Source organism: Chenopodium album, chromosome 27 (genome assembly GCF_948465745.1).
Source record: "Chenopodium album chromosome 27, dcCheAlbu1.1, whole genome shotgun sequence".
Taxonomy (NCBI): Eukaryota; Viridiplantae; Streptophyta; class Magnoliopsida; order Caryophyllales; family Amaranthaceae; genus Chenopodium; species Chenopodium album.
The window spans coordinates 9,539,931-9,566,214 of NC_137860.1; the positions used below are offsets into that span (position 1 = coordinate 9,539,931).

The 26,284-nt window shown below is 35.7% G+C and overlaps 1 protein-coding gene and 1 pseudogene across 1 annotated transcript; one reads left to right on the forward strand and one right to left on the reverse strand.

The window, feature by feature from the left end:
- The first annotated feature begins 1,358 nt into the window (after positions 1-1,358).
- Positions 1,359-15,677, forward strand: LOC145621106 (uncharacterized). Its single transcript, XM_081675839.1, has 4 exons — positions 1,359-1,665; positions 2,335-3,756; positions 7,841-10,638; positions 15,370-15,677. The coding sequence occupies exons 1-3, from the start codon at positions 1,471-1,473 to the stop codon at positions 10,610-10,612; spliced, it is 4,389 nt and encodes a 1,462-aa protein (XP_081531965.1). The 5' UTR covers positions 1,359-1,470; the 3' UTR covers positions 10,613-10,638; positions 15,370-15,677.
- Positions 15,678-16,991: 1,314 nt separating this feature from the next.
- On the reverse strand, positions 16,992-17,785 carry LOC145621619 (uncharacterized; annotated as a pseudogene).
- Positions 17,786-26,284: the final 8,499 nt, after the last annotated feature.

The window sequence follows — 26,284 nt, forward strand, 5'->3', positions numbered from 1 at the left end:
CAACAGGTCCATTACCTGTTGGTGACCGATTTTTGTAAGTCATATGCCACGTGTCAGCTATTAATAGGTTAATTATTTTTTTAATTATTAAAAGACAAAAATAATTAAAAGAAAAAAAAAATCAGAAATCCCTTTCCATCATCACCACCTTCCCCTGCCACCACTCCCTCTCCCCCTCCATCCCCTACGCGCCCACCGAAAACCCACCGCACACCACCACCACCTTCCCCTACCACCAACACACACACACCCAGCCACCAACTCCACTACCCATCCACCAACACACACGCCCAACCACCAACTCCAAACCCAAACCCTGCAAACCGCCCAGCCGTCACTACATCTCCCCTTTTCCGTCACGTCAGCCACCCAAAACACCAACCGTCGATTCCCTTAACCCCGAATCCCTCCTTACCTCAAACCTAGCCCCTAAAAACCTCCTCGATCTGCCTGAATCCTAGCCCTTAAAAACCTCCCCGAAAAACCACCCTTCGCAAGCCCTACCCCTCCACGAACCCAGATGCGTACCCCAAACCCTCGGATTTCAATAATTTTTGATTTCTTGGATTCGCAAGCCCGCTGGAGCCGAGGGTGAGGGATGATCCATGGAGGAAGAGGTGAGAGAGAGATAGAGAGGGAGGATGAGAGTGAGGGAGGGGAGGAGAGGTGAAACGACAGTGATGAGTGGTGGTGGCGGAGGTGGGGTTGGTGGTTTCAGTGGTTGAGGTGAGAGGAGTGTGAAAGAATAGGAGTGAGAAGGGAAACTACAAATAAAAAAAAAAAAAAAATTAACCTGTTTATCAGGTCACAGGTAAAATGGACCTGTTGGAAAAGGAGGGGTATAAAGGTTGGATTTTTAAGAAATAAAATGAAGGTTGGATTTTTGTAAGGAAAAAGTGCAAAAGTTGGAATTTTCTTTTCCATTTTTCCTTTTTATTTTATTTTATTAATTTTTTTATTTTTTTTAATTATGTAATAGAAGTTACAAGCTATAATGAAATGCGAACATCAAATCAACAAATGATACTTTTGTCATTTCTTTAATAATTTATGATTACAAATTCAATCAATTAATACTATAAAATTTTCCAAGTTAGTGTAATATGAATATAACATACAAAGTCAAGAAAATTAAATAATGTTTATTTTAAAAACAGTTAATAAAAATAACTGTGCATAACACGGGATCTAACCTACGGAGTAGTTCCTATATAGCCAGTATGTGATTTACACATGGACGGAGTAGAGAACAGCTATTGACAAAGGCATTGTGTTGCTTTGTTGGGGGTCTAGGATTCTAGAACAACTGAACAAGGGAGTTTAGGGTCGACTCTTTTATTACGAAGCAGTGTATTGTGATTATTATTTACTTGGTATAAAATATAAAATCCCTGTTCCCAAGCAACTTCATCTTCTTCGTTACAACTCTCTTTCTCATGCAACTCAACACAAACCTTACTTCTGTTAACAATGGCGGATCCTAGACCTACCCTTCGCTCCTCAAAACACGCCCGAATTATGGAAAATTTTAAGAATTCTGTTTTCAATGTCGCTAATTCTTACTCAATTAAACCCTTTTCTCCTTCTCAAATTGCTTTCATTGAACAGCAACTCCTTTTAGCTTTTCCTGCTTTTCAAACTCCTACTCATCCTACTTATACTGCGGTATGTTCTACCATTTTTATCCTTAATTATTTCTTGAATTTTTTAATGTTATATTTAGTGATCATTAATTGGGTTTACATAATCACCTTTCTGTTAAATTTTGTGGGTTTTTTTTTTGTTATTTTTTCTTATAATTTTGCTTTTTTTTTTTGCATTTTTTGGGCTTAATTTTGTTGAATTTCTGCCAATTTTCTGCATATTTTTTTTGGTTATTTCTTATGGTTATTTTGTTGAGTTTTATTTTATTTTTATTTTTATTTTTATTTTTATTTTTATTTTTATTTTAGTGATCATTGATGGAGTTTGCAGAGTTGAAATTTCTATTTATTTTGTGGATTTTTTAATTTAATTTTTAGTGATCATTTCTGTTAAATTTTGTGGTTTTATTTTATTTTCTTAAATTTTTTTAATTTTTAATATTTTTTGCCGATTATCTGCTTTTTTTTTGGGCTTAATTTTGTTGAATTCCTGCCAATGTTCTGCATATTTTTGGGTATTTCTTATGGTTATTTTGTTGAGTTTTTTTAATTTTATTTTTAGTGATCATTGATGGAATTTGTATAGCTGAAATTTCTGTTTATTCTGTGGGGTTTTTTATTTCCACTTTATTGATATATATATATACTTTTTTTTTTTTTTTTTTTAATTTTTAATTTTATTACTTTGTAGATGATAGAAACTGCGGTGAAGGAGTTGGATGAAGTATATGGGTCGAATGAGGAGTCAATTTCGAAGTATATAAAGGAAAATTATGATGGTTTACCATGGGCACACAGTGTGTATTTAAGCCATCATTTGAGTAGAATGTGTGAAAATGGTGAGATTGTATGCACTTCTGATAATCGGTATACCATACCAGCGTTAATTGAGGAGCGTAATTTGAGGGGTGAAGAGCTGAAGCAAAAATTGGGGAGGAGGATTAAGGAATGTGCAGTTGAGGAGGGGAATTTAGGTGGACAAAAAGTGGTTGAAGTGAGTGGAGATGTGGTAGGGTTTCAAGAGGAAGACATTATGGTGTTAGGGAGGAGCAGGGTGAAGCGGAGAAGGCGGAGTTGTGTGGTTTTTGAAGAAGATGATGAAGCTGGGGGTGGTGGAATTGTTGGAGAAGAGCACAATATATCTAGTTGTAGCCAAAACTTGGAGGTTGATAAGTGTAATGAGGCGGGGGGGCTAGAAGATGAAGATGATATAGCTTGGAGGAGCAGTGTGAGCAGAAGGCGGAGTTCTGTGGTTGTTGAAGAAGATGATGAAGTTTGGGGAGCTGCGGTTGTTGATGGAGGGCAGGATGTTATCAGCAGTAGCAATAACTTGGTGGTTGGGAGGCATAATGAGGATATGGTGCTAAAGGATGTAATTGATTTGACTAGGGAAGCTAGTGAGACGTCTGAGGAATGGGGTGGTATTGAAACAGTTCGTGAGGATCATGATCTTGTGAATGTGCCTGTGGAGCAGTTAGCTGTTGGCGGCTTGAAAAGTGAATTACCGCCTACAGAATGCCAATTTGAAGTGAAATGTCAAGCCCTTCCTTTACGTGATGATGAGTGTGAAAGAAACACTGAAACAAAATTATTAGTTCCATCATCTGTGGGAGTATTGCAGTCGAAACATGAAAGTGAAGTTACAACTGAAACGATGTCCATGGGTGAGGATAAGAGTGCTGCTGAATTGGTGCTTGAACCTGTTGAGTGTGTTGAGAAGTCACCCGTAAAAGATTTGGTCTTAAAGGAAAGTGAGCTTTTGATTAGGGTTGATGTTGATGAGGTGGCTGTTACAAAATCGGCCTTAAAGGAGAGTGAGCTAATGATTGTTCCTTTTGAGGGCAATACTCCACTAGCTGCTGTCAGTGCTGGGATAAATCCAACCTCAGTGAGAATTGATCCCGTGATTGTATGTGGTTTGCCAGTCGAGCAAGAGCAACCACAACGGAAACGATCGGTGTATTACACAAAAAAGAGGTTGAAAGCTTGCCAAAAAAAGATGAAAGTCTCTTCAAAATCCGTGCCATCTTTGCCAGCTTTAACTGTGGATCGTTATCTTCTTGATCGCAGCCAGCTACAAGAGTGTTCTTCTCAGAGAGGTTTTGAGACCAAGGTAACAGTCTTAAATGTGTAGGATCTAGGAGCAGTTACTCTTGTCTTATTTTATGTTTCCATCAAGTGAAAACGAAATGAGAATCTATACTAATTATACTAAAATGTGTTCCTATGTGTGATGTGTCACCAACTTTAAGCCCTAAAATCATGTCACGTACTCACGCCACCTATTTAACGAGTAATTGTACTTCTATACTTTACTTTGATTAATATACTATTCACATACGCTACTTTCTCTAATTTTGTGATATTTGCTCAAAGAAAATACAGTCATGTACTCATGTATAATCTTACTAGAGTCGTCTATATTTTCAAAATATCATTGTTTTTAATTAACTTTTCTTATTAATAATGCAAGATATTAAAGCTTGTAATTATGCATTTTGCAAGCATGAAAAAGAATTTGTTTCACATAAAACGAAGGAAGTTTTACCTTTGACAACAAAAAAGAGCGCTATACAAAAATTAGAACTTGGGACCAACATGCTAAGTATTAAATAGTTATAAAGTTATAGGTCTTGCAATCTTACTTCCTCTGTACCAAATTAGTTGACTCATTTTGGCTTTTGCAACTATTCACAAACTCAACTTTGACTAGGTTCCATGATTTATTGATTAATAAAACAAAAACATATTCATATGGGAGCTTGTTAGATTTCTGTCATTGTGTATTTTCAATATAACAATTTTCTAAAAAAAAAAAATTTACTTATTGATAATTAGAGAGTAACGATCTAGACCAATTAGCTTGACGGGGGACAACCATCATCTTATAATCCCTGTATCAAGGGATGAATTTTTTTTTCCCTTTTTTTTCGAGGGAAGAATTGTTAGTTATATTGGAGTATACTTTATACCAAATTGGTTGAAAGTTAGAGTGACTTTACTTCATTTTCATTTCCTATGTCCTATCTCCCTTACTCTACTAAATTCAATCGAGGAAAAGAAAGTCCATTTTTGATTAATTAAAATTGTATTCCACCTAATTATGTAACTAAGCTAGCTATTAGTCTTCTTATCTAGATGAGCATGAGTGTTCAAGCCCTTTTGCTGGGAAAGAGGAAAGCTACTGGACCACCATTTTCAGCTTACAGTTGAATTTATGCATTGACAAACATGATAAAAGAAACAAATCAACTAATTTGGAACAGAGGAAATAGAATTATTGTTGTTGTGCTTTCTTATTCCTTACAAACATACTTAAGTTGGATAAGGTGAGGCGTGAATGTTTGATTTATTATTTTATTTTCATATGATGACATATAGTATAAATTTCCTCCTTTTTTGTAGTCAATAGTAAACAGTATATAACATAATTGCTCGAAAATATGCCCCAAATAAGCTAATTCTGTCAAAAAAATTATCAAAAATATATTTTAAAAAAAGAGTAGCAGCCCAATGCATCTCCCTGCCACACACTAGTTGACTAATCATTGGTTTGCAGCTGATTGCTGTCACCTGTTAATATGCTTATTGTTGCTCAATAATGGCACTTTGGTTATTTTGGATTGCCTATTAGTTTGGCATCCCTACCAAATGCATGACTGAACCTCACTGCAATTTTTTCCTTTTTTTTTTCCTTTCTCATTGTCACAGAGCTTAGTAACTTCAGATGCTGTTTTTACATTTTTCAACTTAGCTGTGGTAGTCAGTATGGCTTGAATAGAAAAGTTGCCTGCGTGGTTTCCATAGTCAAGAAGTTTTGTGCCATGCTCCTTTTCCTTTACCTCTCATGCAATCCTTAATGCTGTGTGAGCATATCCTCATAAGTAGGTAGTTATGGTTGTGCTTCATGTACTAGAATAAATTTACTCTTTGTTACTTAATGAGGACCTGGATACAGGAGAAAATTTAATATGGGAAGGAAAAAAATGAAAAGCAGAAATGAAGAAACAAGTTGAACAACTTAGATGGGATACATAGATAGGGCATGCAATCGAGGGGCCGAAGGATAACTAGCTCGATTTTATTAGTTTGGTACAATATTAAGCGTAAGCTACCATTTTTTTGTAATATTTTTTAATGTTTGGGGTATAGGATTTCAAATAGAGCCTTATTAGCTCTTTACGGCTTGTTTTTCAGCACTTCCCTGTCTTAATTGTTATACTTTATTTTTCCTGATTAAATTTTGACAAAGCTCTTTGGATGTCAGTATTAATATATAGTTACAAGCACTATGGAACAGGTGAAGTGATGATCATGTATTCATGTTTTTCTTTTGGAAAACATTACCTTCATGGTCCTGCTGTAATTGCTGAATGTCTTTGGTACTGCAGTCATTGAAGATAGCTAATACTGCCGCATGCTTCTAATGATCTACATAATACCAAAACCAATTGTTGTTAACATTTATTTACAGATTCTTGTTTTTAAAACTGTGTTATATTTTACGTAATAACTACCAAGCTTCTAAGTTGTTGCAGATTCACAATACTCAGGCTCCTGTATGGGTATAGCCATATGTAGCTTACTGGAAATTTTAACTCTAAAGATCCTCAAAATCAAAGTAGACATACTAGCCTTCAAAATATGATAATATTGTTACCAGTTAACCTTTTATTTAATACTCTAGGATAAATTTGTGACGTTGTCAGTCAAACCCTCCTAGATCGAAAATCAAATCATCAGGTAGTGGAAGAAGAGGATTAGTTAAGATCTATTTTTCAAATCTAACAGTACATGCGTCAATGAAATGGCAGTGGTACCTAGATATGAACTTGGAGGAGCCAAGGAGGAGAGAGGAAATCAGATGTGATGGTAATACTAGATCTATATAATGGTAGTTGAACACTGGGCTATTGTGGGGTGGTGGCGTGGTGTTAATCACTAGGGACTATAGAGGGGATGTCTTCTTTAATGAATATGGAGGTTTTTGGTGGCTTTATTTTCACAGAGAGTGGATGGTATCTGCCTTAAGGCATTATAGAGGGATGAGAATAATGGAGAACAATGTCTGATGATGAACTAGGGAAGGAGAGAGTTTAGGCCAGGAAAAAGATGTCAAGACATTGGGCTAATGATAATGTCTTTTAATTGAATTAGTGATTCCTTGCTGAAAGCTGGATAGATTTTTTTTCCCCCATTAAATTTCTTTTTTGATAGCCTTTTCTATAGTGGTTGTGTATATGCCTGTGCTATGTTACTACTTACTAGTACCCTTCAGGTACCTGTTTCGCACAATTAACAATTCAATAATTCATCTTGGACTAAAACAAATGCTTCTGTGTAACAAGTGTCTGCGCTTTTACTCTTTCATGTTCATGTGTGACTGGAATTTGTCTTAACAGTTTGGTGTAAATCTTTGGACTTTCTGGTTGATAATTACCAAATAAATCGGAATCCTTGTTTCCATTAGTTTACGTGTGTTACATAGGTTATTATTTTGTTCCAGTGAAGAATTCAAGTCTGTGCAGGTAGTTTCCTGATCTGGATCTAAATCTGCAGTCCCATTTAGAAAATTGCTATTTCACCCCCAAGAATCCAGTTCTTATTGCAATAATCAACTTTGAATTCTTTGAAGTAGAAATTGGCATCATTCTATTGCTGTTCCATTCAGTAATTACTTTTAGAACAGATTCTTTGATTAACCTACATGCCAAATTCTGCACAATATCAACTTAACCTTTAAAAAGGTTCCTGTTTTTCTTTTCTTACCAAATTGAAAAACTTCATTGATATTGAATGTTATCAGGTTCTGCATCCCCTCAAAAAAAAAAAAAAAAAAAAAAACAACAACAACAACAACAACAGTTTCTGCATGAATTGTGTTTTCTTTAATTTTTATTGATATCTTTTTAAGTGTAACCATTTGACACAGTTGGTTAGGTAAACAAGAAAAAATTGACCTTGAGTTTTTGTTCGTTCTCATGAATATCTCTAAAAGGTGGATAGCTCCATAATGTTTTACTTTGAATTTTCGTCTCTTTTGAATTTGCCTTTTTCTGTTAAAGATTAGATAGCACTAGTTTTTTTAGTGGAAAGAAGAACTATACAGTTGGAAATATATATTTTATACTGCTGAGTGCCAGTTTTATTTTAGTTTTTTATTTCATTTGTATTTATTGACGATGCTAATTTTTCAGCCCTGTTCAACTCTGTTGGAGTCTCCAAATTTCAAGGGATTACCTGCTGGTCAAAGTCAACAAGCTTGTACATCATCTTTGATTGATGGTTCCAAAGATCAGCTGGATAGGCAGAAGTCTCTAGACCCTTGGCACCACCATATTAGCTGGGAAGAGCTTATATCTGTGGATGACGAAGAGAACCTGCCCCTTCAACAGGTGTTGGAAAAGTGTGGTAAGCGAAGAAGGCATGTAACACAAATGCTGACACAAAACACTCATTTAATGACGGAGGCATCGTCAATATCAAATCCAAATTCACATGTAAATCTGCCTAAGAGAAAAGAAAGACAGCCACAGCAACAGCGACTAAAGAAAAAGCTGAAGCCACAGGATCAGAATTGTAGTAGTTTTGAGGCAGATACTGTTGCTGCAACTGAAAGCATGACATCACCATCACTTCACATGGTGGAATCGAGAAACGGACAGAGCTGTGTGGATCATGTACCTCAGATTGGAGTAGTGGATTCTTTAGAAGAAATTTCTGATATGTCGCCTCATCACCAGCATGTAGTACAAGGTAAGGATCAGGGAAGCTCACTACAGTTCGAATTGAAAGTGGACACTTCTCCATCGAATGATGGTCATATTCGGAAAGATAACCAACAGACTAGGGGTGACCATACTCTTCTTTGTGAACCAGAAAATTCATCCAAAGTAAACACAGTAGAGTTATCCCCGACCCAGCATCTGAATGGACAGAAAGATGAACTGTATACAGGTGAAATGGTAACCACTACTGTAATAGAAGATAAAGTGTCAACACTGGATCAGAATTACCAGCAGGTCATCGACCAACAGGAGCCTACAGAGGAAACTACCACATCTTTTCTTTTGCAGCGTCAGTGTCTTTGGGAACAGGAAGTGCCATCTAAACCAGCATCCAATTTGATTGTTGAAGAGACACCCTCCAAACTTTGCAAGATTAATAAGATCAGCAACCGTGAACTGGCAACTGATCAGCAAAATGTTTGTCCAGAGGTTGAGCCATCTGAATTTATTGCTACAGAACATGTTGTGTCAGATATTTTGCAAAGCGAGCAAGAAAAAGAAAAACACCAGAAGCAGGTAGATCCATCCTTGCAAAATTTCAAGCATCAAATAGAACACCAAGAAGTAAAAAGTCAAATTGATGGTAGACTTCAGCCTCTAAAAGCAACTATGTGTACATTAGAAGAGGAAAATGTTCCTACAAGGCCCCTGAAACAAGTAGAAGAAAGCAAAGAAGATTTCGTGCCTGCATTAGATGGGCAGCTTCAGCTGGAAAAAGGGCTTTCTAAACCTGCAACTCAATGGAATCAAATGCAGCAAAACAAACAGAAGAGAGGCCGGGGAAGGCCTCGGAGAGAAGAAAGTGCAACCAAGGTAAAGGCTGATTCGCTGACTTTGCAACCTCAGGTAAAGAAACGAGGAAGGCCTCGGAAACAAAAAGAGGAAAACGAGGGAAGTGCAGTAGTTATAATGAATGTGCATCTTCAGCAAGAAGGATTGTCTGAGCTGGAAATGGATCAGAATCCCCAACTGCAAACAATGCAGCCTAATAATGATGGTCCAGAAAGGCCACGGAAGCAAGTAGAAGCAAGCAAGGAAGATGATCCAGGCTCTTCAAACTTGCATTTCCAGCCGCAAGATGAGTCATCTGAATTAGCTCTTATTTCCAAAACTCTGCATAAAGTCATACTGCTAGAAACGGATGGCCAGAAACAGCCGTGGATACAACCAGATGGAATCAAAGAAGATGCAGTAGTTTCTTCAAATTTGCATTTGCATCTCCAAGAAGGGTCATGTGAACCTTCAGCTGGTCATTATTCTCAGCAACATACCAAAGAGATGAAAGAAGAAAACCTAGAGAGGCCATGGAAACAACTAGAAGCAGCCAACGAAGATGCAGTGGCTTCTTTAAATTTGCATGCTCATCGACAAGAAGGGTCATCTGAACCAGAAAGTGGTCTAAACTCTCAGCAACAATTCAAACAGCCAGAAAAAGATTGCCAAAGAAGGTCACCGAAACAGATAGAAGCTGCCAAGGAAGATACTGCAGCTTTATCGACATTGCATCTTCAGAAACTAGCCGGGTTTTCTGAACCAGCAACTCTCAGTATATCACAGCAACACATCAGTGAGAAATTGCAAAGTGAAGTTCACAAGACATCTGAAACTGGACAAACAACACCACCCTCAGACGATGAAACTTGTCAACAGCTGAAGAAGCACAAATTGCACATTGGAGTTCAGCGTCCTAAAACAAGAGCAATGACTGCCTCCTCTGACAATCAGCCTGATCAGCAGCAAAAAGAATTGCTCTGTCATGAACAAGAAGGAAGTCAAGGAGAATTTGAAGGAGGTCAACGTCCTAAGACAAGAGCAATGACAACCTCTTCCAACAATCAGCCTGATCAACTGCAAATTGTGCAGCACCGTCATGAGCATGACAGAAGTTGTGGAAAATTTGAAGGAGTTCAGGGTCCTAAAACAAGAGTAATGACAACCTCAGACAATCAATCTGATCAGCAGCAAAATGAGTGGCACTGTCACAAACATGAGGGGAATCTAGGGAAATTTGAAATTCAGCGTCCTAAAACGAGAGCAATGACAACCTCCTCTGACAACCAGCCTGACCAGCAGCTAAATGAACGCAATTGTCAAAAGGCAGCAAAGATTGCTGTAGTTCCGTTGGCCTCGATAGACCAGCTGCGCTCGAGAATAAAGCGTCAATCTCTGGATAGCACTTGAACTAGTCTCGTCCACTATGCAGCCAGGTAAATGCCATAATTTACAGCTGTTATTGAAAACTGTTCAGCCTTGTGATTGATAAAACTAACCCATGCCTGATTACCCGGCTTGGAAGACTTTATGTGAAACTCAAACTCTACCCAAAATCACTTGATCTGAATTTGACTTGACCTGACAAAACATATAATGATTATCTATACTATATATTAAACAAGCGTACATGCCACGTGGTGCTCCTCAATTAGTCTTTCACTTCACGTGCTTAAAAATATGGATTGTACAAAATTTGAACCGACAACCTAAGTTTAAAAACTTAAAGTGTTAGCCACTTAAGCTATCACCATATACATGTCTTCTACCAAAATTAAATATAAATAAGGATTTCAATTATGTAATAATGCAGTAACTAAGGGCATCGCCCGGGCCTAAAAACTAGTTTTATCATTACATCATATTGCAATGGAGCCAATTATGACCTATCCTGTTGAGTCAACCCAAAGATGATCAGACCCAAACCCGAATCAACCAAAAAGTGATATGATCCAAACCTGAAATCAAACCAAAGGTAGTCTGTCCCGAACTTAATATCGACCAAAAATGATTTGACCTGAACTTGATTGCAAGTATTTGAATTAATATCTAATTGCTGAAGGACAAATCTTTCTATACTGCATTAGTAATTCTTCATGTCTGACAGCTGAATAACCTGACTAGTATGATCTTTTTTATTAAGTAAAAGACTAGTTTGTGCCTGTATAAGAAATGGTCTTAAAATTATATTGTCTAATCCAACTTTATAATTTTAAATACATTATATTAGATAATTTTGGCATAAAATTAAAAAACTTCAACTATTATAAAAATAAAGCTTTCAAAATTTGATTTTTTGGCTCCTATTTAGTCTTTTGTCATATTCAAATATCTTGATTGAATTTCCTTTATTTATTTTTTCTTTTCATTTTTGTCTACTTTTCTCTCTTGATCGTGGCTACCTTTTTTTTCGGTTGCATGACTGTACATTTGTTCTTGGTTTCCTTTTTCTCATGCTAAAAAATTGATTTATAATTTTTAATTACTAACATCTTGTTTGCCTAATGCAAGGTGAAAACGATTTTAATTTCCTCTTTTTCCCTTTTTTTTTTGGCTCATTTCTTAGTCTTCTCTAATGCTAAAATATAAATGAAATTTACATTTTTTTTCCTTTGTCATTTTGGTTTAATTTTCTCGCATAATCTTGTTGTCTTTAATTCTTTATTCCCCTGCATGATTATTGATTTGATCTTGGTTTAATTTTTTTTTTTCTTGAACTATTTATTTGAATTACTACCTCTGTTAATTTTTGTTGCATCAAAGCGGTATTATTTGTGAGTCATTTAATTTCTTTGTCGCAACTAAAAATTAATGAAGGTAGGAATTATGCGCGGTTATTAATAAATTGTGTACAATTGAGGTATATTGACATAAAAACAATCATTGAAAGTACAAATTTAGTTAAAAAAGGAATATTAAACATGCGGGGTAAAGAAAGTAGGAAGAAAGTTAAAGACCGATGGGAGAGAAAATAATAATGAGTATTAAAAACACATTAAAATAGTATAAAAGGTACAATAATACATGAAAAGTAAAGGGCAATTGAGTATGAAAATTGTAAAGTAAGGGTAAATTTGTCCAAAATTAATGACTTAAAAAAGAAAGATCCTAAATATAAAGAATAAAAAGGAACACCCAAAATGGAAACGTAAAGAATATATAGGAACGTAGGGAGTACTTTTTTTTTTTTTTTTTTTTTTTTTGTTCATCTTTTTATCTTGATCTTGGTTTCCTTTTTTGTTCCCCTTTTTTTGTTGATTGGTGTGTGATGAGTGATCAGTAGTAAAATGCTTGCCATATGCGAATGATGTGGCATACTTGAGATTTTGAGAATGGATTGAGCCTTAGCCTTTGCTTAATCATCATTCACCCACACTTTGAAATAATAATATAGATTTGCATTAATTCCTAGTTTTACCCTATCCTTTTGTTTTTTCTGAAAAAAACTCTCATTAGATTAATTGGTTCAACTTTAGTCTTATGTAATATGCATTTGGAGCTAGACACTTTTAAAATTGATCTCAAATACAAACTAAATAAAAGGAATTACAAAATGAATAGTTCAATTTAGTTTGGACATCCCTATCCTTAATTTAAGGGTGTGGTCATGGTCTAATCCAGATATAGATCATAACACTTTCTTCTTTATTTTGTTAATTTTTTTCTTGTAAGGTTTTTAAGATGTGAGAACAATTTCATCTCTATATAGTTGTGAGCAGTGGCGTATCCAGGATTGGAATCGGAAAAAAAAAAGGAACGCAAATATATTAATTAAATATTCAATACATTAGTTCAAATTTCGGATTATGAATGGATTACACTTAGAAAAATGGTAAAAAAAAAAATAAAAAAATAAAAAAAAACCTACAGAAGAATTCTTCGAGTTTTCATACTTTGGAAGCGTATCAATACATCATCATCAGTATTTCTAGCAAATAAGTCTCTCTCAAGAAAAGTGACTAAACTATTATTCAATAATTGATCGCGCATACTATTCCGCAACTTATTTTTTATACAAGTCATTGATAAAAACACTCGTTCCACACTTGCAATCGCCACCGGAAGGATCAATGCTAGCTGTATAAGCAAGAGGATCCCTTGAACTAGGTGAAGAACAAGCAGAGGATTTTTGTGACTTCCCCACATGCTTCCAAAAAGACTCTAAACTCATTTGCAAACTGAAATCAAACAACAATCATACAATGAATCAACTACACACTTACACAGTACACACAAATAAAATGGCAATTTAAGACATCAAATTAATTTTACCATAATCATCAATTTATCAATTATAAACCCCAACAATCTAAGTATTCAATATTTCAATAAATAAATCAATTATTAACACTACAAATTTACAATCTAATTAAATGAATTAACATTTAAGTATTGAACTATTTAGAATTGTAGAATCCTTTAAAAAAAAAAGAGTAGAATTGTAGAGTACCTTACTCCGTTACTCGCTGGCTGTTTCGAAGATGGTGGAGCTGTGGAGGAGAAGTCAACAGACGAGCAGCCGTGAGTGGTGTCGGCGTGCCTAGGTGGGGTGGAGCAATTGAGTTGCAGGAGACGAGGAGGGTCAGAGAGGTGAGTTAGGGACTTAGGGTTTTCGAATTTGGGGGAAATAATTTTGGGGAATTACTGAAGCTGTGAAGACAAGTCTCGATTTTGTTAAAAAAAAAAAAAAAAACAAAGGGTAGTGGAAGAGTTCGAACCCGTGTCTCCTTTGTAAGGGGGGGAGGAAAGACACGCAAGGGAAGTCACCACTTTGCTATATAGGGTGAAGCTATTCTATTTAACCCTTTTTTCTTTTTCTTTTTTTTTTTTTTTTTTAAAAAAAAACTTCTAATTTTTTTTCATTAATTCAGTGGGTTCAATGAACCCACTTGAACCCAACCTGTATCCGCCCCTGGTTGTGAGAGAGACCGTGGATTTTTCTTTTCAAGGATTATCATGTATATAGACATTTTACTATCTTAGCAAGTAACATTATAGAATGTTGCTATTTTTTTTTTATTTGAGAGGAAAGATATTGTAGAATGTTGCTATTAGCTCAACTACGGTGGCGTAAATGTGCAGTTGCGTAGATCTTTTAGAAAAATTAGAATTGCCTCAAATGCATGCCGTAACATAAGTTATAAATTAAAGCTTAATATCCCTCAAGTTAAAGAAATATATCAAGCCCAAACCTCAACTTAGGGATCAAACATGATTATATGTGTTAGGAGGATTTTTTTTTGTGCTTTACGCATCAAGAGCATCAAGACTGTTTGGAGATACAATAATAATCTCTTAACTAGATGTCTTGCTAGTTTGCTGACAGTCCATCTTTAACTGATTTTAAATCATCTAAATTCTAAAGTTGCTTGTTCACCCTTCTTGCCTGATGAAAGTGCCGGATTTTTTAGCCGAGGAAGGAATTCTGATGCGATTTTTCAAAAGTCAATTTTCACCTATCCTAGTACTACAAATTTCTGTATCTGCATATCAATAGTCATTAAAGATAATCTACTAATCTAGTCATATTCACCCAGCCTCTCAGAACATGAGTTACTAATTGCCCTTCAATAACTATCATTCCCACTTTCTTTCCATCACTTTTACAGGGCAACTCAGGAAGTTCTTCTATGAACTGTTATTATTTCAGGATATGTGACAACTTGTTGTGGACATCCTAGATAGTGTGTTTGATTGTTAATTCTGGATGGTCTAGTGCCCTTCTAACTCATTTGGAAACTTTTAGATATAATCTGCAACATATATGTGATGGTTTGAAATTATGTTGTACTATACTATGTTTTCTTATGAAATCTAGCAGTCTCATGTATATGCCTAGTTCATGGAAACAAACTCAGCCGTTAAAAGGGGTGAGATTGCTTAAATCTCCCTGTCAAATATAGGCATATAACTGTGCTTTAAAAAGGTCTGATGGATAATATAGTATAGCATAGTTGAATACTAAACACCAGGCATGCTTGACATGGTCTTTAAGTTTGTATATAATGCCTTATACCTATGAGTCTATGACGCATGTGATGTTCACTGTTAGTGGGCAAAATGTTATCATGAATGTAACTTAACTAGTTGACACCATAGACGTTTATAGATTTTTCAAGGTTCTCTGCATGCATAATTAATCTTCTATTGTCTATTGTATCTTGCAGGATGACAGAATACAAAAGAGCAAAGTGTGGAAATCAAGATAATGTTGGATTCAGCTGTAATATATTCTAAAATATTTAGTGCAGGCCCGGACTATCCTTGGGTCTTGTCTGTTTTGTTGTGGTGTATGTAGGCTTTCTAAGCCACTTAGTATTTAGTAGATAATTCATTGTCTGTTAGACTGTTGTTAAGTTTGCAACTTCTAACCTTGTACGATTACATGTACAGTATGCCTAATTTTCTTTAGGACAGATCAGGAGTGACCCTTGGGCTTGTTTCTGCCGGAAATCTTCCATTGGTGTTTAGTTAAGTTGAATGTTTGGTCCTTCGTCGTGTTTACAAGTTTTTTATGGGGAAGAAGATCGCGTGCTTTGCCTTTTTCTACATATGAGAAACCAAAATACTTGTACATGATATGGTAGCCTTAAAACGGTTAAACCTGAATTTTCTATTCAGCAACTTATGCCTCAGCTTCCAAAACAACCCCTACAAGCCACTGGCATAAAGCCTTATTATCTTTCCTCCTTTCCCTATTGTTAATTTGTAATCCTACCTTATCCAAGTTGAGCTTCTAGTTACAGTTTGAAGACATCTTTGTTTTTCCAATGTAACGTCGTACCACCAAATTTACCAGTCAAAATTATAATTATAATATACAAACCCGTAGTGTTGATAGATTGATGCTTTATTTCCACATCAACATTTGCTTTAGTAGTAATAGGACAGATTCAAGTTAACTAATGACAGTACTTATTGAAAGGATAATGCAAATGCAAAATAGCAACATGCACTTTGTATATAAGTAAAATAGCAATAAGCAAAAATAATAAGAGTTTGTGATACCCTGCACATGTACAATAGTTCTGCATTCAGAATTAGTAGTTTTGAGTCACAAGTGTACACTATAACATTATAGTAAAACATTTCCAGGCAGGTTTTCCTTGAGAGTATGTTTAGGGATGTCAATGGGGCGGGGCGGGGCGGATGTTGGCCTTCCCATCCCCATCCCCACCTAACATTTTCATCCCCATCCCCATCCCCGCGGCGGGTCTAATATTCATCCCCATCCCCGCCCTGGCGGGTACAACTCCAAAACCATCCCCGCCCCACCCCCACTTGGATATCCATCCCCGCCTAATCCCCACCAAGACCCGCCTAATTTCCGTGTCTCAAATACACAATCCTACATAATTAATACGGATTATAATATTAAAAAAAAATCTTAATATTACCCACATTTTTGTTTATAATATACGTGTATTACAAAATGTTATAATTAATATTTATTTCCCGTAATTATTTTATAAAATAATATAAAAGTATATAGATGCGGGTATGAGGTGGGGATGGGCGGGTACGAAGTGGGGCGGGTACAACTTAAAATCCACCCCCGCCCCATCACCCATGGCGGGTATCGTTTTCATTCCCATCCCCGCCCCACCACCCGCCAAACCGAGAACCATCCCCGCCCCACTGGGGCGGGGATGGGGCGGATCTCCTACTTGACCCGCCCCACTGACATCCCTAGGCATGTTATGTTTGGTGCAGAGCCAAGGTTCATTATTAGCTCATGGTATTTGTAGTAAAAGTTTTCCAGTCCTCGAGTACTCTCATAGTAAACCTTTTATCCATTTCCATCGAGCTGCTCGTGTGAAAGAAGATGAGCCATGTATTGCTGTCATCACAGAAGATTAGACAGTTAACACCAAGAAATTTTCTTGATAGTAACATACGAAGTATTAAGACAAGAAGAGCGTTCAATGAACCTCATAGAGTTTTTAGCAATCATACGGCTACCACAAGATATGTCATACCCAAAAAATATTATATTGTAACCATAAATGCTAGTGTATTTGAGTATATAAGCAAACTTACAGCATGGTAAGCATATGGTGATTTTCCTCTGTCGCTCAAAATGTTTAGCCATAACGCAAAACTCTATTGGCCCCCAATCCTCCACCTCAAAGCAATTACCAAGCGCGGCTTTATATAACTACAAAACAAATTTCACATGTATCAAATAATGAACCCTTAAAAAACCACAAATTCTAAGATGGAGAGGGACTCGATGATTATCAGTTCTAACCTTTGCAGTGTCTGTTAGCATTTCTGTTCCTGAAGGATAAGATGCGTAGAATTGATCACCTCTGGAATAACCAGCTCTTGTGCTTCAACACCAAGAACAGAGAAAGCATTATTATTTCTCATCAAATCATCAAAGTCATCCCACAATAAAAAATTAACCAACATATAAAATTTACGTGTTGTTATAAGCATAACACAATACTGCCGCAAAACAATAAAATCCACCATAGGAGACCAGCCGTCGAAATTTCTGAATCTTCAATATTTCATAGCAAGCATCATATACTCTCATCATATGTCCACTACTTCACCTGTCTTCAAATGCCCGAAGAGAAAAAAAACGAAAGCAGCGTATGTTAGCATCATTAAGTACAATAACCAAGCCAATATGTGATACAGCATAAACATGCAAATAAACTACCAGAGCATAAGATTACTGTATTATGTATTTATATCCAAGAACCCTTCAAAATTGGCAAAGCAAAGAATAAATCATAATTATTCGCGGCATAAGCAACTTATGCCTCAGCAAATCATAATGAAACCATGCAAAGCTTCTTTTGCCAAGTGTCAAGCTACTGCTGCCACGTGCCGAATTCCGACAGGCCGTTATGTCTGCTTTATGGTACATATCAGCCTGTTCGGTAGTTATACTGGGTTCGACCATGTTTACTTAAGATATCGGCCCATTTCGCATATCATCCCATACAACTAGCCCCCCAAGTGAGGACGCATGATTACATATCATCGTTCTCAATTGATAATGCTAAACAAACTTTGGGTTCCACTTCTCATTTTGGAATTTTGAATTTCTTGCCTCCAAGAATATGATGATATGCTTAGGCTTTCCTTTTCTATATGTAAAGTGTCATGTAAACAAGTTTGGTACAAATATGACGTTTCTTGCACTCTGTCAAGCGTTGTTTTGAGATTATGTACTATAATATTTAGGATGCCTTCTTGGAATTTGTAATTCAATATTATGCTGAAATTTCCGGGTTTGTATATTTGTACCGTTGTATTTAATTACTCCCTCCGTCTCCAAATGATAGTCCCTTATGACATACTTTTAGTCCCAAATTGATAGTCCCATTTGCTTTTTTCAAGTACCATTAATATCAATTTTTTTATCAAAATTCTCTCCAATTGCAACAATATTTGTGCAAATTTAACTTTTCAATGTAAATTTTGTTTTTCAATGTACTTTTATTACTTTCTCTCTCTACTATTTTACATACCCAATGTAAATTTATATTTCCAATGTAATTTTACTACTTTTATTTAAGTTTCTTAATTCCCGTGATTTTTGCCCATAAGGGACTATCATTTGGGGACGGAGGGAGTATAATTAAGCATTCCTTAAACTCCGTTTCCCCCCCCCCCCCAAGTGACCTTGTTTGCCGATAGCAGACAAGGTCTACTTGACAAAAATACTGGGAGCGAGAAAACTCCGTTTTCCCCCCCCAAGTGACCTTGTTTGTCGATAGCAGACAAGATCTACTTGACAAAAATAGAGCGAGAAAACTCTGTTCCCCCCCCCCCCCCTAAGTGACCTTGTTTGCCGATAGCAGACAAGGTCTACTTGACAAAAATACTGGGAGCGAGAAAACTCCGTTCCCCCCCCCAAGTGATGACCTTGTTTGCTGATAGCAGACAAGGTCTACTCAGTATACTGGAGACCGTTAGTGTAACACCCCCAAATCTCCCTCTACGGAAATACTAGTATAATACGTATAATTATACCGTAGAGATAGACTTGGGCGTGTTACCGCCGCGTGATTACGCAAGGCTACTCAAACTTACTAAATAAAACCAATACTTTGCAGCGGAAACACAACTTTCTTTTATTAATACTTATGAAAATAGTAACATTGTTATGAGTACTCTAAATAAACACAAGACCAACATTCCTAAACTAGGTGAAGCAAATCCCGGGACTCCCATATGCTCATTCATGACTCCACCTGAAAATAGTCAACACTACTTACCATTACGCAAACAAGGTCAAGTAAACCTTGTCAAGTAAACCTTGTCTGCTATCGACAAACAAGGTCACTTGGGGGGGGGGGAACTCCGTTTCCCCCCCCCCCCCCAAGTGACCTTGTTTGTCGATAGCAGACAACGTTTACTTGACAAAAATACTGGGAGCGAGAAAACTCCGTTCCCCCCCCCCCAAGTGATGACCTTGTTTGCTGATAGCAGACAAGGTCTACTCAGTATACTGGAGACCGTTAGTGTAACACCCCCAAATCTCCCTCTACGGAAATACTAGTATAATACGTATAATTATACCGTAGAGATAGACTTGGGCGTGTTACCGCCGCGTGATTACGCAAGGCTACTCAAACTTACTAAATAAAACCAATACTTTGCAGCGGAAACTCAACTTTCTTTTATTAATACTTATGAAAATAGTAACATTGTTATGAGTACTCTAAATAAACACAAGACCAACATTCCTAAACTAGGTGAAGCAAATCCCGGGACTCCCATATGCTCATTCATGACTCCACCTGAAAATAGTCAACACTACTTACCATTACGGTAAACAGGGCGAACCAAAACAAATAGGAAATACAGATTAGCAAAATATGCTATGTACGATAAGTACAAGATAATGTAAACTGAATTTATTTGCAAACATGCTTTTAAAACCAATTCCAATAAATAATCCAATACTTCCAAAACTCATGATTCAAAACCAATTCCAATGATTCAACATTCAAAATAATTGATAAACCAATTCCTTTAAAAATCCAATTCCTTTTTGAACCAATTTCTTTAAATCCAATTCCTCACCCAAGTGTGCACACCCCCCAAGCTAGTCTCCTTATATTACAAGGCTATTCTTGAGGAAAGACTAGGTCATACAAAGTCCATAGTCTTATCAATAAACCAAATCCGCATAGTGGGATTACCAACATGCTTATAAAGCATTAATAATAATATTTCAATGGTTCAATAATAAATCCTTTTAATATCCAATAATTCCAATATAATTCAAACTCCTTCCACATGTTTTCAAAATCAAAACCTTTTAAATAAATACTTGAGAATAAAATATCATATTAATACTTTTCAAAATCAATAACTCTTCCTTGAAAACCTTTTATTTAATTCAATAAACTTTTCAAATCAATTCCTTAAACATGATAAGTAATTCGATCAAACCATTCAAAACATGATTTAAAAATCAATCATTCAAAATACTTTTATCAATAGCTCCAAACATAAGTTATTTCAAAATCACAATTCAAATCAATTCAATTCAATCACCAATCAAATCATATAAAACATATTATTCAAACCAATCACTTTCAAAGGTATCTAGCCACCTAACGTACCTTGATCCTTGCTTAGCTATACACACCAAAAGAACCTCAAGAATCTTGATCGAACACACCCTACAAATAAATATAACCTTAATCAATATAAGGTTAACAAATAATTAAAAGCCCCCCCACTATATGTACATGAACCTTTTAATTTATTTTCTCATAAACATCATTAAAAAATATGATTTTATATAATTAAAACTACTCATAATAATTTTTATAAATCCCCAATAATAAAAATAATAATACTTGAATAAGAGAAGAGAAGAAGAAAAGATAAGAAGCCAAGGAAAAGAGAAGAATTGGATTTGCGTAGGAAATAATAGGCAGAACTTTCAGAGGCTATAACTACTTCGATATAACTCCGAATTGGGTGATTCTTGAGCCTAACCTCAAGGATTTTTTGAGAGGAACAATCTTCTGTGAAACGTCACTACCCCAAAAACTGACCAGAAGTGCCCTAAAATGGGCTTCAAAGATGAACGGGATGATTTGTGTAAAATTGAGGAGAAGAAAAGAAGAGAATTTGTGTGAAAAATGTGAGAGGTATGAAGGGGTATTTATAGGCTAGTATGAGCATGAATTATGGTAGGAAAATGTAGGAAGAATTATGGTAATTAGGGTTTAAGAGATTACTTGGAGAAGTAAGCAAAGATTTAAGGAAAGTTTTGATATTTGAAGGGATTGTGTATAATTGAATATGGAAGGTATGTATGTCATGAAAAATATTAAGGAAATTGGAATTGCTTGGGGAATAATTAAGAAGAATGAATGGCAACAAAATATAATAATTGGATATCAAAAAGATGGAGAATTAGAATTATGGAAAATAGGAGATTTTAGGGAGATAACTAAAAATACAAATTGCCAAAATATTTTCCCAAAATCTTTACGAGATGGCCGAAATTATTGAGCTTTCCTAAGCTCGTATTTTTAGCCTTCCTATTTAGCATTTAGGAATATATGTTGCTAGTTTTAAGGAATTAAAAATAATTGTGTAAATAATATATATTGTAATAAATAATTAAATAATAAAATACCAAATATTCACCAAATAATTTAACTTATAAAATCAGATTTTATACATAAGAAAATCTGAAATTATTAGCTAAATAAATGGGATTTTCGGAATTATTAAAATAATAATAAAATATAGCTTTTGCCTTAATTAAAATATCCGAAATATATAAATAATCCGGTTTTTATAATAGGATAAATGGATAATAAATCTTATCCAAAATAATGATTAGTTTTCAAAATACTTTTGGCGCCAAAAATCAAATATTATTTTGGCTCCAAATTATAAATTTACTAAAATACCCTTTTTATAAAATAATTCCTAATTAATAATTAGGAAAATACGTATGAAAATACGGGGTATTATAGTTAGGCGAAAGTGTAAGGGTCTTCCTCTGTTGGGCGGGAAAAGGTAAAAAATGAAAAACCATGTCATTAATCCCGCCGTCGCCTTTTCAAACGTTAAGTGATTTTCATCCGTTAGATCTCTGAACCGCCTTTCACTTCAACTGACTTTTTAGTTTTTCCTTTTTAGATCAAAATTTTGCCATTTTTCACTTTTCACCTCTCATTTTCCTTTATTACCTGATTTGAGAAAATAACTTTGCACTTGTAGTTACTTATATTACAGGCAAACAAAAAAAGTTCACTGGTCAAAGCTAAAATAAAAGATGAAGGTTAGTGTACTATCAAATAAGTTATACTTAATATATACTTAAAATATACACCATAATCAATCACAAAGTTAGAAACCAAATAAACATTTAAGGAAAAAAAAACCTCAGTTATATAAGAATATCACAAGTATAGGCGGACAAATGAAAAATAAAAAAAAAAAGGAATAATTATCACCTATTTATTCATTACTTGGATTTTTGTTAACCCATACACCTTCATTATGATCATCGCGCAAATAATGCTCAGTTAAGTCATCAGCATTTAGTGGTACACTTTGATATAATGAAAACAAAGGAATCTCATCAGTTTGACAAAATTCTTCTTCATCATGAACAAGGTCTACTACTGCCACACCATTTCTCTTTCCTTGAATCACTATCGACCAATGATTTTCGACTGGGTCTTTCATGTAGAACACTTGTTTTGCTTGCGATGCCATATGAATGGTTCATCTAAATGACCTAGTTTATCAAAATTTACTGATGTGTATCCCATATCATCAGTTTTGATGCCTTTGCTTACATCCACCCACTTGCACTGAAAGACGGGCACCTTAAACTTAATGAAGTCGAGTTCAAATATGTTCTCAATTACACCATAATATGACATCTTCGCATTACATGGTCTATTATCCTTTGCACTAGAATAATGCAGACCAGACGCAACCAAAGTAACACCACTGTTTTGCATGGTACTACTATCATCCCTTTTTCTTGGTGTAGAAACTATACCCATTGACATCATACCCCTCATAAGATACAATATTAGCAGATGGCCCAAATGCTAACCACTTAATGTCTTTAGAAACATCACCTGGTGTTTGACTTAATTGAGAATTAACCTTATTCTGGAACCACTTCATAAATGAGTGGTTGTGTTTATCTCTCAGAAACTTTTCATTTTTTCTAGGATTTTCAAGCCTTATATGATTCATATGTTCTTGCAAATAAGGATGCACCTCCACACTTTGTTGTAGGATATACAAATATGCTTGATTAAGTTTTTTGCGACTAAGGATGACGACTCGACGTCCAATTGTACCTTTACCTTGAATCCCATCCTTATCATGACGAGGTATAGGCAGACCAAACTTTTCAAGCTCTGTTAAGTGCTCAATACAATATCCTAAGACCTCATAACTTAAATATCCCTCAATTATGCTACCTTCAGGTCGAGATCGGTTCCTCACATACCCTTTTAAATCACCCATATTACGCTCAAATGGATACATGTACCTAAGATAAACAAGTCCACATAATTTAACCTCTCTCACTAGGTGAAGTATCAAATGCACCATAATGTCAAAAAAAGAGGGTGGAAAGTACATTTCAAGCTGGCATAGTGTGAGAACTACTTGTGCTTGCAAAGAATCTAACTTTCCAGGATCAATTACCTTTGAGCAAATGGCTTTGAAAAATAAGCACAACTGAATTATGGTGCATCTCACTTTTTTTGGTAAAATTGATCTAATTGCCAAAGGTAAAATCTCTTGCATAATCATAAGATTTCAACCCAATTAATTTCAAGTCTTTCATTGAGACAAGATTACGGATATTTGAGGAATATCCATAAGGAACTTTTACACCATGTAAAGACTCGCACAAAAGCTGACAGGCTAAAGTCGTATCACCTAATCAAAAGAATTACCTAAGTCCTCTAACTAAAGTATATAGGGAAGTAGGGTCGAATCCACAGGGAAACTGGTCTTTCTACTCCTAATTAATTAATATAATCTAAATTATTAAAGTAACCAATTTGTTATTTTTAATATGAAACTATACTACGAAGATTAAGTTTAGGGAGAAAATCAATAATAAGAATGCCTAGGGTCACAGGTTCACCAATAATTAATATTCCGGGATAAAACATAACAATCAATAATTGGCATTGTACAAATAACATGATTAACAGGCTCTCGCAATTTATTAACCAACATAGATCTAACAGGCTCTCGCAATTTACTAGATCTAAGTTCCTATTGAAAATAGCCTTTAATATCAAATTAACATCTGCTCGATTCATCAATTCAATATTGCTAAACATTCACAATCAAATTACATCTGCTCGATTCATAATCCAATTGCAAAGAATTAAAACAATTCAATAAGAAATTATCATGCAATATCAATAATCAACAATAATAAATTATCCCTTCATATTAATTATGGATCCCCCCAAACCCTAGAATTAAACTACTCGGACATAACTAAAACTAAACAAAACATAATAATTAAACAAGACATGAAGAAATTGAATGAATAAAATACTGAGATTAATTAAGAGAGAAATCGTACCAAGACGGCGGAATTACAATTGAGTTAAGGAACAAGAGAGAATAAAAGTCTAGAGAGAGAAAGTCTAAGTAGAGAGAAGGAGAATAAAAACTAGAGTAAGAGAAGTAATGAAAAAGTATCTAATCTTGCCTAATAATAACACATTAATACTAAGCAAGTATTATTCGCTAAGCAAAACTAATCGGAAAACTAAAATTCCTAAAAGCTATACTCGCGCCCGGTCGGGCAATGGCTCGCCCGACCGGGCCCGCCTATTTTCCCTCAAGAGTTATCTCGCGCCTGGCCGGGCGCGTCTCCGGGCACGGGATCATCAAGCCTTGCTTCGCCCCGCCCGGCCGGGCGCGCCTTCGGGCGGGGCCAATGGTCCGGGCCTCTTCTCTTGGGACAATCAATTGGACTTCGCTTGGGCCTTTATTCTTCGGCCCAATCCGAGTTTCCTCCTTGGATCTTCATAACCAAGCCCTTAGTCACCGGTCGATACCTCCGATCGGTCTTGGGCTAACGAACTGGGTCGCGGTCTTCCAACACTTGTAGATGCTCCTCAAAAAACCCCGGGAAAATGCTCCAAGCACGCAAATTCCTACAAAACTCAAGCAAAACTACCAAAGCACTGGAAAACACAAATTAGTAATAAAAGTGGCTCGTAGGAGCCGAAAACACTACTAATTACGACCAAGGGACGGGGATAAATATATATGTAAAATGAACACATCAAACTCCCCCAAGCCAAACCTTTGCTTGTCCCTAAGTGATGGGCGTTAGAATGGTCTCTCATTCCACACTCAATCAAACACATTTATTAACAAACACCTTACAAACCAAGCATAATGACAAGTAAGAGTTCGGTCCACAAGGAACGGGATATGGTTGCTAAAGATCTTAACACTTAAGCTAATTCGAAGTCAATGGTGAATTGGGTTTCGTCAAGTAGACAAACAAACTATGGTTCTAAATCAATGGATTAAAGACACTAGGGAATGGGATCCACTCAACCAAGGAAATTAGGCAAACGGGAGTAAAATAGACAAGCTATAACAAGGACTATATGTAAAATCAACCTCATGCAATAAGAAAACAACTCACACTACTAAACTTAGATTCCTCATTAGTCTAGCAATAGATGATACATAATCAAATTACAATAAGTAATGACATACTCAATTTACACTTCCATGTCAAATTAGGCATATCATGCTATCAAGCTCCTAAGTCAAGGGTAGCTAATCCTATCATGAAGAACTAACAAGCAATCTCATATAATCAATTTAATTGCAATACAAACATCAATGTTTCTCCCATATTTGCATAACTAACCCAAAAGGTTGAGCTTCACCCAACCCCTAGCAAAAAGACTACTCACAACTCATATTTATCAACATGCAATCAACAATTAGGGTTCTAACTACTTCAATAATTGGGGGAAAGTGGTTAACGATTGAAATACCTATCATCCAATAACAAATTACCAAGAACTTAAGAAGATTTAAATGACATGCAAAAGCAAATGA